Source organism: Danio rerio, chromosome 18, assembly GCF_049306965.1.
Source record: "Danio rerio strain Tuebingen ecotype United States chromosome 18, GRCz12tu, whole genome shotgun sequence".
Lineage (NCBI taxonomy): Eukaryota > Metazoa > Chordata > Actinopteri > Cypriniformes > Danionidae > Danio > Danio rerio.
Window position 1 is genome coordinate 46084188 of NC_133193.1, and position 15813 is coordinate 46100000.

Here is a 15813-nt window from a genome sequence, read left to right on the forward strand (position 1 = left end):
GGTGGAGCTCAAGCTTAAGCTCCCCCTCGCTGGAGCTCAGCTCTCCTCAAATGGCTTTGCAGCGAGCACCACTTGGTTCTGAAGGCAAAAGTGGGTCCAACCCCGTACTAGTAAGATGTACCTAATAAAGCAGTCGTGACATTATATGACATTATACATCAAATTCACTTTTAATATCGACTCTAAAGCAATTCTTGGTAGGTGGAGCTTTCTAAGAAAAGAAGGCGGGGCTTCAGTGCCACACCTACCTATTCCGTCATCACCATGGATCAGTGGTATATTCTCCACTTTTCTGAAAAGTCCACTTTAGCAAGATATTTCAGACTCCAAGCAAACCTTGAATCTCACCTGAATTTATTCCCAAACTGACACCAAGCTAGTTGTTTAATTTGGCTTCACAGTTTCGCATCAGTTTTGTGAGGCACAAAAGACTGCTGAGTCATTCTGATGCACTCATGGTAAAATTATTCACTCTCAATAACAGTGCTTACAATTACTATAATAAATAGAACATCAATAACAGGCTATTTTTGTACAGCTAAAATAACCAAAAACAAATTATACCAGAAGCCTTGCAGATTCAAATTATAAATACTCTCACCCACTCTTAATAAGCAGGATAAAAGCGGACAAAAGCATGTCATAGATTTTGCAAACAAAGCTAAAAATGAAAAAAAAAAGAGCAGGAATATTTATTTCATTCAAATGGTGGGAGTTGCTTGAAAAGCAAGCAGATAAACAATGGGAGAAAAAAAATAGGAATGGTGTGAGTGCGGAGAGAGAGGAGGGGAAGACAGTGATGGGGAGAGACACGGGCTCCGGCGTGACAGATAAGAGAGGACGGCCACAGCAGCAGTGGAGAGCGGACACCAAATGTGTTCTGAAGGGTCCCCTGGGCGCTACACTGGAGGTCATCACCACGCTGTTGCAGAACATTTCAGTCCAGAGCTACTGTGAAAATACGCACACGCACACACGAGTGCTAGCTGCAGTTAAATTACAAATGTGCCAAAATCTGTTACATTGTATAAACGCTGAATATTTGATATGCATAAATATTAGACAAATGGCCTTCTGGAAATGCACAGTGGAAAAATGGTGCAAAGAACATCGGGTCTGTGTCATTTCTGCACCAAATGGATTCAAAAATAAATACAAACCCATCTCAAACTTGTAATTCTGGTTGAACCGCTGTTGCTATATGAGACTAATTGGATTTTTAAACAAACAGAGCAATATTTTGAATGCATTCAGCTCAAGAAATAAAAGTGTCTATGTACAGTAGTATTTTAAAGGGGACCTATTATGCAAAAACACTTTTATAAGGGGTTCAAACACAACTGTGTGGCATCAGTGTGTAAATATAGCCAGCACGTAATGGTAAAAATATATTCATTTTATTTTGAAATAATCAAACTTGCTAAAATCGGTCTGCACAAACACTTTGATTGACATTTTTTCCTTTGTATGTATCATCAAGAGTGATCACCCATTAGTGATGATCTCTCCATCATTAGCATGAGACGTTTTTCTTATTTCTGAATTGACCACTATGCTGATACGAAGGCATCTATAGCTCCACCCTCTTTTTAAAAGAGCACAATCTCATTTGAATTTAAAGCGACAGTCACCAAAATGGCACAATTAAGATCAAAGCATGAAAAGAGACATTTAATTTTGGGTATTTTAAGACTTGATTTAAGACTTGATTTTGAAAATACACTCTCACACACCATGAACTTCAGAGACAAACTTTAAATCTCGTAATAAGGGGCATAAAAGGTCTGCTTTAAAGGAATACTCCACTTTTAGCTTAGCTTAGCATAAATCATTAAATCAGATAAGATTAGCATATAAAAAAATAAAATTAAGTTTTCCGATTTAAAGCTTGACTATTCTGTAGTTACATCATTTATTGTGACTGACGATAGGGCTGCACGATCAGTCGAAAAAAAATCGCAACCTCAATTCGACCCCCCCCCAAAGATCTTAATCCAGCATCTCTACGAATCAGCCAAATATATTTTTAAGTTCGGGAGAAGCAGAAAGGCAGTCACACAAGTCTTTGTGCTGTTTTATATACGTTGCTCAGCGACGAGGACACACTCAAATGGTGCTAAAAGTGTCACAAAAGTTATTTGTAAGTTATAATTCACTCAAAAATGTCAGTTCTGTCTTAATGTAATTATATATCCACTACTGAGACGCTCAGTGTACTACCTGCATAGGCTGTGAATAACAGGAAATAAAGTTGTCAATAACATTCAGTTTTTTTTTTTGTTTTTTTTTTGAAGTGACGACAGCCATGACATGAACAGTGCTCGGCAGTGAAAGTGAAACCGAAAACGTGCACATCATGATCATACTGCATATTAAAGTTAATTTTAATATGCAGTTAATTTTAATATTTATTTATTTATTTTTTTATTTTTTCATAGCCAGTACAAATTGTTGTGCATGAAAATAAATGTTCACTGGGTCAGTATAACTAACCTAGCCTACGGTATATAATGTTGAATATAATGCAAGAGGGAATCTGATAATACAAACAGTCTCATTTTACCAGTGAAGAAAATTGGTCTAATAATGTTGTCAATGACAAATGACAAGCATACAGTATGTCTCAAACATAATAATTCAACGTCAGAATTATGAATAGTTGTATCACTTACTACTGTGCATTAACAACCAGGACACATTTAAAGTCAATTCAAGTCCATCATTCCAAGTTTACACAAAATGTAGCATTTTAACCAACAGTGGAGCTACATATAGGCCTAATATTATTATTGTTGTTTTACCATGTTTGAGAATTAATAATAATAATAATAATAATAGCCTACTCGTATTAACCTTTATTTTACATCTACAGAATTGTGAGAAAATTGTAATCTTGATTTTAAGGGAACAAATAAAATCTCATTTTAGCCAGAATTGTGCAATTAACCGATGATAAATTAAAAGTTGCTATTTTCTAGGTCGACATGTCTAGGAACTATGCTCATACTCAACATTCTGGCGTAATAATCAAAGAACTAAGCTAAGCTAAAAGTTCTCCCTCTAGACCCAAAGATCAGCTGAATGGATTCAAAAAAAGGTCAAACTCATGTGTTAAACTCTAGGGGACTTGTATTATGAGCCTATTTCCTATAAGAGTGTTCATTTAAGATGAAAGAAAGCACATTTTTGCATTAAACTGAGCATGAAATCAATTAAAACCTATTTACTTTGTAAGCATGCATTACTGGTCCGGTGAGGAATAGTTAATTAGTGCGAGTTAATCCACTAAAGAAATGTCTTTGTAATATCAATCATATGGTGTTCCGTTTTAGTTTGGATAGAAAATTTTTTTTTTCTCCAGCCGTCAGTCTGCTGTGAGCCAGAGATTGGTAAAGCTAAAAGATGTAAGCCGAATCAAGCTTCATTCTCCATTTTATCTCATTCAATATTCCGTTTCATTGGGAAGTCTGTCATAATGCTGAAGTAAAGTCAGTTGAGACTTCTGATTCCCATATACTTTAAGGCTTAAACTGTCGTGAAGTATTTTGTGAAAAAAATATAAAGTGCTTTCATGGTCCAGCTAGCTCTTATCTGATTGGTGGGCACAGAAAATAGGATATATAAGCTGTCACCAGGGCAGTATCTTTTCAAAGGTGTTAAAGGTATATATTGGTACTTTAAAGGTAAATATGAAAGGGATAGTTCACACAAAACTGAAAGTTCTAAATGATACTCAGGGTATCCACTGGGTCTTAAAATGTCCTAAATCTTAAAAACAACATTTTTTAAAAAATTAAATCACTGAAATATTGTGTTATAATAATAATAATAATAATAATAATGATAATAATAATACATTTTATTTATATTGTGCTTTTCTCAGAATCAAAAAATAATAATAATAACAAGAGCATCAAAACATGCTGAAGAACATTTCCAGAAAGTGGTTAAGACAAAAACAGAAGCCAAAAAGTCAAATAAACAAGTAAATAAGAGGGTGATAATGTTGCAAAGGTCAGGAGAAGGCTTTTCTTTTTCTGGGACCCTTTTTAAAACTGTCGGTTGGGTTTAGAGAAGTGGGTGGATGGGTCAATCTTTGCTTTTGAAAACACTATTGGTTGGGTTTAGGGATGGAGAAGGGTGGGTGGGTCAGTTTGTTGGTTGGTTAGTCAGTCATTCAGTCAGTTGACAGCGGCCTTTGGCAGATTTACATGAGAACAGTATGTGTGAATGGCACTCACTGGTCTCACTGGTGGAATACACACCGATCTCTGGTAGATTCGCGAAAACAAAAGCTGCTAAAAGTATACATCTTGGGATGCATTTGGCGCTTCCCAAAAATGTATATAGTGGTATGTTTTCAGAATAAGCCTGGGATGTACTTATCATTTGAGAACTCATGAAAAGTTTATAAAAGGAGGAATTCTTTCATTACACACACACAAAAAAACTAAAAATTACAATTATGAAAAATACTCCTACAATAGGACCTACAGTGATGTCTGAGGGTGGTTCATTGATTTCTACCAAGGTGGAAGGAGCATGATTTCCACTGGGGGAGTGCCATGATTTCCGACCTGGGATCCTATTACGATCAAGTGGGATAATTCCCCCATCTGTCCAAACATGATTTCTACTGAGGGGGCCCAGAGCTAAGATCTGTGCATTGGGATCAGAATCCCTAGCAACACCCCCGGCAAGGAGAGATGTTTTAAAACATCTGTATTAATGGGAAACATTATGACTATAATAATAAAAGTCAAGTGTGCTTGAGCATTCTGCCATTTTTATGGCCAAATCTTGAGACATCATATTTATTTTTTAGATTTTTTATGCCTCACTAGGGTTCATAATTTAGTTCAAACAATCCCAGGTTAAACTGAAAGTGGACCAATGTGGGCCTCAACTATATTGCAGATTGAAATATATATTACAGCAGTGCTTCTCAACCACGTACTTAGAAAATATGTTTTGGATGTCTCTTTTCTCTGTCACACTCATTACAGGTCTATCAGTCTCTGCAAATGAGCTGATGGTCTGAATTCAGTGTGTTTGGTTAAGGAGACATGGAGCATGGTTGAGAAACACTGTATTACAGTATTCTAACAGAGCAGTTGGAACAACGTTTGTTGTTATCAAACCTAATCTGCCAATCATGAACCTAATATTTGATTGTTTAAGAGTGTACCACAAAGCAAGTTAGGGATAGTTCACCCAAAACTAAAAATTCTGTCATCATTTACTCACCCTTTACTTTTTGACTTTATTTGCTTGAGCATTCTGTTATTTTTATGACCAAATCTTGAGACATCATATTCTTTTTTTTTTTTTTTTTTTTTAGATTTTTTCTGTACCTGTAGGATTCATAATTTAGTTCAAACAATTCCAGGTTCAATTGAAAGTGGACCAATGTGGGCCTCAAGTGTATTGCAGATTGAAACAAATATTACAGCAGTGCTTCTCAACCACTTTCCTGGAGGACCACCAACACTGCATGTTTTGGATGTCTCGTTTCTATGTCACACTCATTACAGGTCTTTCAGTATCTGCTAATGAGCTGATGGTCTGAATTCAGTGTGTTTGGTTAAGGAGACATGGAGCATGGTTGAGAAACACTGTATTACAGTATTCTATCAGAGCAATCAGACAAAGGTTTGTTGCGATCAAACTAAATCTGCCAATCATGAACCTAATATGTGATTGTTTAAGAGTGTACCACAAAGCAGGCTAGGGATAGTTCTCCCAAAACTGAAAATTCTGTCATCATTTACTCACCCTTTACTTGTTCTAAACCAGTTTGACTTTATTTGCTTGAGCATTCTGTCTTTTTTATGGCCAAATCTTGAGACATCATGTTCAAATTTTAGATGTTCAATGCCCCTGTAGGATTCATAATTTAGTTCAAACAATTCCAGGTTCAATTGAAAGTGGACCAATGTGGGCCTCAAGTGTATTGCAGATTGAAACAAATATTACAGCAGTGCTGCTCAACCACTTTCCTGGAGGACCACCAACACTGCATGTTTTGGATGTCTCTTTTCTATGTCACACTCATTACAGGTCTTTCAGTATCTGCTAATGGTCTGATGATCTGAATTCAGTGTGTTTGGTTAAGGAGACATGGAGCATGGTTGAGAAACACTGTAGTTTACCACAAAGCTAGTTAGAGATAGTTCACCCAAAACTGAAAATTCTGTCATAATTTACTCACTGTTTACTGGTCCCAAACCAGTTTGACTTAAAAAGTATTTTGAAGAAAGCTGGAAACCTCCAACCACTGACTTCCATGGTATTTGTTATCTTTATTATGAAATCCAGTGGTTACAGGTCATCAGCTTTCCTCAAAATATCTGTAGTTAACAGATTAAATAAACTTATAAAGGTTTGAAATCACTTTAAAGTGAGTAAACAGTGATCAAATTTTCATTTTTGGGTTGAACGATCCCTTTAAGACTACTTGTAAAAGCTAATCAAACTGATTGGTTGCTTTACACGTCAGCCAAACAATCTCCTCCTGTGTAAGTGGGTGATTCTTGGCTCAAATAAGCAACCATTTGGGCCAGACTTTACGCAGACTTACTTAACAGTCTGACTAAGCACGTCTATATGAAATAAATCTCCTGTTTCAGATGTCACATTGAAATATGATGTAACTACTCACACTCTCTCGTTCTGTCTCTCCCACATACATACACTTTCACTTTCAGAATTGCGATAATTTCCCAGCTATCAAAACATGCCCGAGAGATTCTTAGCATAAATATATCATAAAGCGAGCAGAAGAGTCATAAGCACTCACGCTCTAGAGTTTATCTTCAGACGGCTCATTGTGACATATTTCCTTATCTATCTCTCCTCCTGTCTTCCGTCTGCTGCATCTTATCAGATTGCTCTGCAGCAGTCAGCATTTAGAAAATCGCTTGTATTTTGGGCCTGAAAGCTGTCTTAAAGACTCTGTCCTAAGCCAGGTTACGCTACGGTTACTAAAGTAACCCTCGTTCCCCGAGGGGGGGAACGGAAATGCTATGTGGAACCTTCCACAATATGGGGTTTTCGTCATATTGTGGAAGGTTCCACATAGCATTGGAGTTCCCCATCCGAAGGGGAATGAATATTACAGCAACATAGAAAAGAGACAGATGACCTCTGCTTAAAAAAAAGAAAGGACTAAAACTCAATCCAGGAGAAGTTTTGCGTGAAATTGTCTGGGGATTGAGGTAGTGGTGTGTGCTGTTGAGGGTTGTACATTTAGTAATTGAACTTTTACTAGTCATTGCTCTGCTTTTGCGTCATGCCTAACAACAGCTTGGTAAAATCAATGGAACACATGAATGGCTTATTGCTTTTCTGAATCGCTGACAATAGCATTAGTGTAAAAGACACTACTGCTCCAACATGTCGTTTTACGTTAAAACCAATAACCACATTTAGTCATTAATTTTCTTTCAGCTTAGTCTCTTTATTCATCAGGGGTCGCTACATTGGATGCCCTTCCAGCTGCAACCCAGTACTGGGAAACATCCATACACCCTTATTCACACTCATACTCTATGGCCAATTTAGTTTATTCAATCCACCTATAGCGCATGTCTTTGGACTGTGGGGGAACCTGCAAGCACCTGGAAGAAACCCACGTCAACATGGCAGAACATGCAAACTCCAATAATCACAATTAATTGCTTGTTGTTAATCAGGCGGGGAATTTTATAGTTTCCGTTTTGAAAAATGTCCATTATAATCAATTATTCACTGTGTTAAATCAATAGGCTTTTTTGTCGAAATAACATCACATTTTATTAGTTTCATGAACAACTTCAGATGTGGCTCTTTCATCAGATTCAACATGATGTGAATGTATCATATGCATGATATATTCTGCTCTGAAGACATGAGACATGACCTAATTTCTACCATCTATTCTGTGCTCACCCTTTTGTTGACCTGAATAAATGGTAGACTTCAATGCTTGACTGCTTTCTTAAGTAGCAGATTAACTGTTTCATATGTCTTGCTCTGAAAATGCTAAGGGTGTAAGTCCATTCCTTCACTTGCTGTGGTCCAGACCAAACACAATGTTGTTGTTGTTTTTTTTTATTTTATTTATTTATTATTTATTTATTTTTTTCATGTAGCTCTATTTCGCACTGCCCTTTTATCAAGTGAACCAGAATTTGTTAACAAAACTTACACGTGTGCTTATTTGATAGAAATGCTTTCCCCTGCTGGATTCATAATTTAGTCCAACCACTCCAAAGTTCAATCGAAAGTGGACCAATGTGGGCCTCAGCTATATTCCAGATTGAAACTGTTCGGTGAACTCTGGATGGCAGTGTTCTAACAGAGGTGTTGGACCAAAGTTTGTTGTGATCAAACTGCCAATTTCAAACACCCTTTAAAGTATGCGATTGTTAAAGCGTGTACCAAGCAACTATTTAAGGATAGTTCAAATAGGTCATCATTTACTCACCCCACTGCCATGACGTGACTCTTACTGTAGTTCAGATGGACTATTCGCATATCATGTATTTTGCTCACACAGGTTGTTTATTTAAAATGTAGGCGTGCACAAACAGAGAGCAACAAAATGTGTGTTATATACATTTAAGTTATAACGGTAAACTATTATTCTCTGACAAACCAGCCTGATCTCATGAGAAAATTTAAGTATTTTAAGTAGTTCAATCATAAAAAAATATACAATTTTAAAAAGGAGGCGTGGCACCCAACCCCACCCCTAACCCCAACTCTCATTGGGGGATGAGCAAATCGTAGTAAATTGTATGAATTAGATTGTACGAATTCATACGAATTAGCCACTAAACCAAAAAGGTACGCATTGCCGTGAGATTGCGTTGGACAAACACACAACAGCCAAAAACAGCAATACCTTTTTTATTTCGTCTATAAATAAAACTTGTATCAGAGCTAGAGGTAAGGCATAAACTGCGTAGAAAATCATATAGTTCCCTACTATGTAGTATGTGAAAAATAATATTCAAGCTTAGTAGTGTGTCTGTTTCATAGTTATTCATAGTATTTGAAAAATAGTAGATGATAAGATTACCTTCACATCCAATGGATACTACGCTATCCCGTAATGCCATGTGAGAGAATTCATGAATAGAAGTGATGCAACACAACTAAAGCTGGTAGCTGATAATGACAAATGGCAAATGTTTCATATATAAAACATAATTTTGAAATAGTAATGTGGTAAATTTAAATTCAAAAGTAGTTCCTACTTGAGTAGTAGGCTAACTCGGACAGCCATATATAGGGATTTAGTTTTTTTATTGATGGTTCATTGTAAAGTGAGGCAGATGGTTGCTTAGCAACAGAACATGACAGTAGTGCACAACTTAAACTATGGGATCCTAAACTCAAAATGTGCAGGGCTTTCAGCATATGTGTCGTATCAAGGTCAAGACATATTCACATTTTAAATTAACTGTAAAGGACTGAGACCAAGACTTTGGCTGCCTCTTAAAAATGCATACTTCCCTACTAGATAGTACTGTGCATTAAAAACAGTGTGTGAGGTGAGTAATATGTCCAAATTCATAGTATTCGAAAAACAAATGGCAATAAGTACTCTGATGACCTACTACTTCTGGCAAGAATCTGAAGTGTGCATCCAATGGATGCTGCACTATTCAATGATGCCACGTGAGAGAAATCATCAATGGGATTGATACGACACTTGCATAGATAGGTCATGTGATAATGACAAATGCCCAATGTAGTACATCTGAATTCCATTTATACTGCTAACATTCATACGATATAGAACATACTTTTCTAACAGTTGTGTAGTAGATTCAAATACCTACTCGAGTAGTAGGCGATTTTGGATGCAACTCAAGACTCTTGGGCTGGGTCTGGGTCCATTTGTTTTTGTGGGCACCAAAGAGAAACTTCCGTATTTACACCTGCCAAAAAGATCCTCACCAAAGGGAGAAATAAACATGAGTTTTATCCAATAGAACCAAACAAGACGGGTGTGAATACACCCTAAGGTTCCAGGTTGATGGGCCTCTTTAAAAACAAAACCAGTCATCCAGTTACTTCGGGCACAGTGTACATATGGTATTAAGATGCATTTTTATCATTCAAATCACAAGTGGATGATGCTTAATATAAGTGTAAACCAGTTCAGAGGGATGTTAGTCAGTGAACTACTGGCATTTTGTATGATGTCAAGCTGAACATTTGTTTTTGTGAGGTTCTTAGTTTGTATGCTGTGAGAAAGATGATTGGTTTAGCGAAAAAGTCACTGGCCCAAAAGAAAATGTTAAAAATTATTCAAGACAAGGTCTTTGCACAACAACACGCAGACTGTGACAATTATCATAATTGACATCCACATAATTTCCATTTGCTTGCTTACTGTGTGACATGGGTTTGTTCACTCATTAGTACTCATTATTCAGTAATAGTAATGTAAAGTGTGACAAAATAAGAGGGTCTCAACAAAATCCGAGATCACAATTTGAATGCATGTTTACCTAACTATCTTGGTAATGTAACAATTAATATAACACTTAAGGGCTATTCACACTGAGGACAATAACTATGAATGTAAGGATTAGTTATATTTGTGTCTACAGAACAAATGTTGATGGTCTGTCTATTTTAACTATTCCCTCCCATGGTATAACCAATTGTTTTCTAGATACTTCATATTTTGAAATAATCTTTACTAATGCCTAGTTCACACTAGAGGATTTTAAGCCTGATTTGAGCCCGATTTGGAAGTTAACGAGCTCGCCGACAGATCGGGCTGTGATCGGGAAGAAATCTGCGGGTGCTCGGCGCTCGCCGCTCTTTATGTGTGAACTACTGAGCAACGCATCAACGAGGCTCGCTGACGCGTCGCCGACACCTCGCAGACGGAAATCCAACATTCAGCATGCTAAATATTCCAGAGCAGTCGGCCGACTCAACCCCACGTGTGGTCAGATGTAGTGACGAGCTACAGCCAATGAGAGAGCATATCAGCATGAGCTGAATGGCTGTGTGTCCAGGAGCTCAGCAGAAACATCTGTGATTGGTCAGAATGGGCATCAGTGCACTCGCTTCATTCTGCGTTGGTACAGACATGAGAGGAGGATATATTAACAGTGGAACTAGAATTCTGTAACTATTAGAATTACCATACTGCTCATTTTGACCGTTCTCATATAAAACGCCATATTGTCACAACATATTTACATTCAAAGCTATTATTGAGATATTAAAATTAAGCTTTGAATGTCTGGCATCATATTTAATGACACCATTACCCTAAAAATATAATATTTTTTTTGGTAATACAGCCTATAAATATGTAGTTAAGATACTAAAACACTTAAAGGTCTTGGCTTTCATTTTCACTTTCAAACAGGAGCTATTTCACAGCACAGAATATGCAGTTTTGAAAGATATCTGAAGTAAATTGATGTTTTTGCCATCAGAAAGTTTTGTTTATGTTAGCAGGAAGTTGCCAGGCAAGAAAATGCACACACATTTAAAGTCACAGTGAAAAGTATCAGACATGCATGCAGTCATTTTGACCAATATGGTAATTTAAGGCAGAAATGCTCAGTTCTTTACTGTTTTGTAATGAAAAAAATAACAATGTCAGAAAGAAATACACTGATAGTTAGAAAACGGCAGGGTGTTATAAATATGTTAGTTTTATTTCAAAGAGTTATAAAATTACAAAAATTAAAAACTCTCTGTGTATCTATCCACTCAAACCTTGCAGATGAGTGATTAATCCGCTCATAAATCAGCTGATTTGACGATTTTTTTTTAAAATGCGTTCTCTAAAGCTTGAAAAGCTGTCAGTGATGTAATCAGCACACAAGCAGCCAATAGTGTTCAGCTTTTTTCTGACGACTCCTCCCTCAAATTTTCATTGGCCGTGGTTTGGTAGCTTGAATGAGCTGATGGGGAATGAGATGTTGTCAGATCATATAGTGTGTGACCCCCCTCTTGTGGATCGTTCACGTAGTGTTGCGTAGTGTGAACACCACAGAGATCAAAAGACACAAAGTCAAGTCATGTAGTGTGAACAGCACAGCGATCTGCTGATGTTTAAAATCCTGTAGTGTGAGCTAGGCTTAAGTGGACTAAGTAGGTAGTGCTGTCGCCTCACAGCAAGAAGGTCGCTGGGTTGCTGGTTTGAGCCTCGGGCGTATCTGTGTGGAGTTTGCTTGTTCTCCTTGCGTTTGCGTGGGTTTCCTCCGGGTGCTCCAGTTTCCCCCACAATCCAAAGACTTGCGGTACAGGTGAATTGGGTAGGCTAAATTGTCCGTAGTGTATGAGTGTGTGTGTGTGTGAATGAGTGTGTGGATGTTTCCCAGAGATGGGTTGCGGCTGGAATTGCATCCGCTGCGTAAAAACGTGCTGGATAAGTTGGCGGGTTATCCCGCTGTGGCGGCCCCGGATTAATAAAGGGACTAAGCCGACAAGAAAATGAATGAATGAATAAGTGGACCTCAAGCCCTGAGCTTCTCCTCGATGAAGGCATGCTGTAACTTTATATAGCTTTAACTTTTAAATGAATTGCATCTTGCTGTCAGAGTGTTATCGGTTATTTTTTATCGGGTGTAGATGTGTTCTGAACGCTGCTTATAATCAGAAAAAAAATGTCTTAATTGTTATTATTATAGTTGTTGTCCTTGGTGTGAATGGCCTTTAACTACAGCCAAACTAGGATCTGTGAATGCTAACACAGGAGATTCCAGGTTGATAAAACCTGGTAAAGGACACCATCAGGAGTCATCCTGACCCTGACATTCCAGAATTGGTGTCTTTAGATTTAAGAAAGGAACTTGTTAAAGTGGGAAACTAGACAATCTGAATGTTGCTGGTGCCTGGGAAGACATCGTTATACGTGATCTCCAATGAGAAAAGAGTAGAGCATCTGGCACTAGCATGCCAAAGATCATAACCTTTGTTTAGCTTTAAGGAACAGTAGGGCAAGTCTGAACTCGCTGGGCATCTGAACCATGACGAGTCCAGAATTAGGCCACACACGGATAGGACACTACAGTAAAAGTCTGAGGCGCTGTAAGTCATTTTTTCTTCTTGATGGGTTTTGTTTTAGTCTCCTGGGATACAGCTTCAGGTGCAGCAGCCCAGAACTGAAAGAGTGGCAGCAAAACAAGACATTTTTTTTTCCACAAATGTGACACAGCTTTTTGTCTCTGTTTGTTTTCTTCATTTTAAATTACTCCCTCTGTCCTTGGGCAACATTCAGACCTGTAAGGGCCCGTTCAGTCGTACCACCCTTCACGTTTGCTGGCTTGGGATGTGTAACTCTTGAGGTATTCCTGGTATGTTTGCTTTGTTTCAGAAGATTGGGGGCCTGTTTCAGAAAGGAGGTTAACTGAAAACTCAGAGTATTTTAACCCTGAAATGAGAGAAACTCTGGGTTTTCCGTTTCAAAATGGCAGGTTTGTTAAACTCGAGAAAGCAGGGTAAGTCAAGCCTGTTTCTGAAAGAGAGGTAATTTTAACTCAGAGTCAGTTACTGTGGTAACTTACTCTGTGAATCTAACCTGGTCAAAAGCAGGTTTTATTCTCTAAACTCAGAGTTTCTGTCTGTCTCCTCCCCTTTTTTAAAGATGAAGCGGCATTTCTCGCCTTAGCCTCACGTTTCCACACACCTATTTTAATGCTCATTTTGGATACGTGCATAAAAACGATTGATAGAAACGTCATGATGCACATAACTTTTTAAAATATGTATAAAATACGCGCATAACTGAGTAGGATAAACTTTTATTCGATAGAAAATGTGCGCATAAACTACGATGGAAACACTTTTACTGAACAAATTACAGTATGTACATTAAAAAAAAGATCATGATCATATGATAATGAAAATGTGTGTGAATGGACAAACAGCAGGCTGAGCACACTGCAACATGTCTTAAATATTGTGTTAGTCATTCTAAAATGCCTTCACTGTTTCAGTATTAGTGTATATTATTAATTACCTCCGAACGTCTGGTGCGTGTCAAGAGTCTCCGCGTCTCATGGCTTCAGACGCCCCCACGTGTTCATTGTGTTTCAGCATTGTCTTCTGACATCGAGGCGCAAGTACATTAATTAGGCTAAATAAAGAATTAATTGACGAAGCTTCTTCTACCACAGTAAATTCTGTTTTTACTGTTGATATTTGGTGCCAGTTTAATCAGGAAGTGACCATTTTTTTCTCTTTGACTCGTTGGATGGAATTTTATTCGCATCTTCTATGCAATATTCCAGTTTTGCACATAAATTTATGTAATATATTTGGATGGAAAATAGCTATTGCCTGCATTTTTGTCACAGACAGAAGAACTGTACTAGAATGGCTTATCCTTTTTTAATAAATAATTAAATTAAATTCATCTTCGACATGCACTGTAACTAGATTAATGGGATTATTATTCTTTCTAAAAATTATTTTTAGTACTGCTTACCTTCTAAATGTTATATTAACCTCTATCACTTGATCAATAAAAAAGGCAGACACAAGTGCACTGTTAAATCATTTAAAACTAATAAATGTATAAAAAAAGTTTAGAAAAAAATATAAACGTCACAAATTACATTACTTATTTTATTATACTTAAATATTTAAATACTTAAAAAGTGAAATTAGGCATTATCTTGAGCAGCTGTTTTCCCACGCTAACTGTCTCCTCTTCACTGATGGTTGCTTCTTTTCAAATATATACACTCATATTTGCTATAACTTTGCATGAGAACATCAAGTTCAGCTGGAGAAAGAAATGGTGATCTCTTTTATAACATATTGCCATAGTCACTCGTAATGCCTGCGCTCCATTGATAATGCCTTTTTAAAGTCACGGTGTGCGCGCTTAACTCTGAGTTGATCTACTCGAAGTTGATTGACCCAACTCAGATCAGCTGTTCTGAAACCGAAAACTCTGAGTTTTTAATCTCTCGGTAAATCAACTCAGAGTTCAAGTTTGAACTCTGAGTTGTTTGAACCTCCTTACTGAAACAGGCCCCTGGATCTGTCTTCGTTATAACAGTTGATCTGCTGATGATGTCCCACCATGTCAACTTGAGGAGATTTGTCTTCCTACTTTGTTTCCATGCGGGTAGATCAAGTAATATATCATCTGTTTTGTTTTGTTTTTTTTCTCAGGTTGAACGGATCGCTTCCTAACAACATAGAAATCAAGAACAACACCCTGTTCTTCAAAGGCCCTGTGACCTACGAGCTTGGCGGGACTTACGTCTGTGAGGCTACCAATAGCATCGGCACACGTTCTGGACTAGTAGAAGTCAACGTGACGGGTAAGTTGCGGATGGTTATTTGACTTACCGTGTGCGTATGTTGGTGCCGGGAGAGCTTTAAATCTGGGCAAAGGCGAATGAAGCTCCAGAAATGTGAGTTTTGGATCAGCCGGTCAATTGACGATACTTCAGAATTGTTATTTTATAATCCCGATGATCACATCTTGAACAAACACACAGATATTGGGAATTCAAAAAAGTATTTAGACACTTAAGCCAAGAGATTTTAAACATTCTGATTCAATGAAGGCCTGAAGAGGGACCAAATTACTTAAGTATAAAGCTAAAAAGGTAGTCTATAAATATCTATTTAATGAAGGGATGCGCTGAAATTTTAGTAACAGCAAAAAAATGAAAAGAGAAAGCAGTTAAAGCATACCATCGACTAGCTTGCGCTAATGCTAAGGTCAAACTTAAAGGGTGATTTATACATCTGCCTTCGCGCGGTCGCGTACCTCTTACCATGGCCGTTGCCGACGCGCACCCCTTAAAAAATGTTACGACACATCGC

The 15813-nt window shown here is 37.5% G+C and overlaps 1 protein-coding gene across 27 annotated transcripts in view; it reads left to right on the forward strand.

Annotated features, from left to right (window-relative positions):
* The window catches only part of nectin1b (nectin cell adhesion molecule 1b), a 525250-nt gene that overhangs the window by 246626 nt on the left and 262811 nt on the right, over positions 1-15813 (forward strand). For all 27 annotated transcript variants that reach the window (XR_012393697.1, XR_012393699.1, XR_012393698.1 and 24 more), the window contains 1 exon segment: positions 15151-15302. Coding sequence is in view for 24 of the 27 variants with exons in the window: in XM_073929161.1 (XP_073785262.1) it covers positions 15151-15302 (152 nt within the window). In the remaining 3 variants the exon portion in view is untranslated.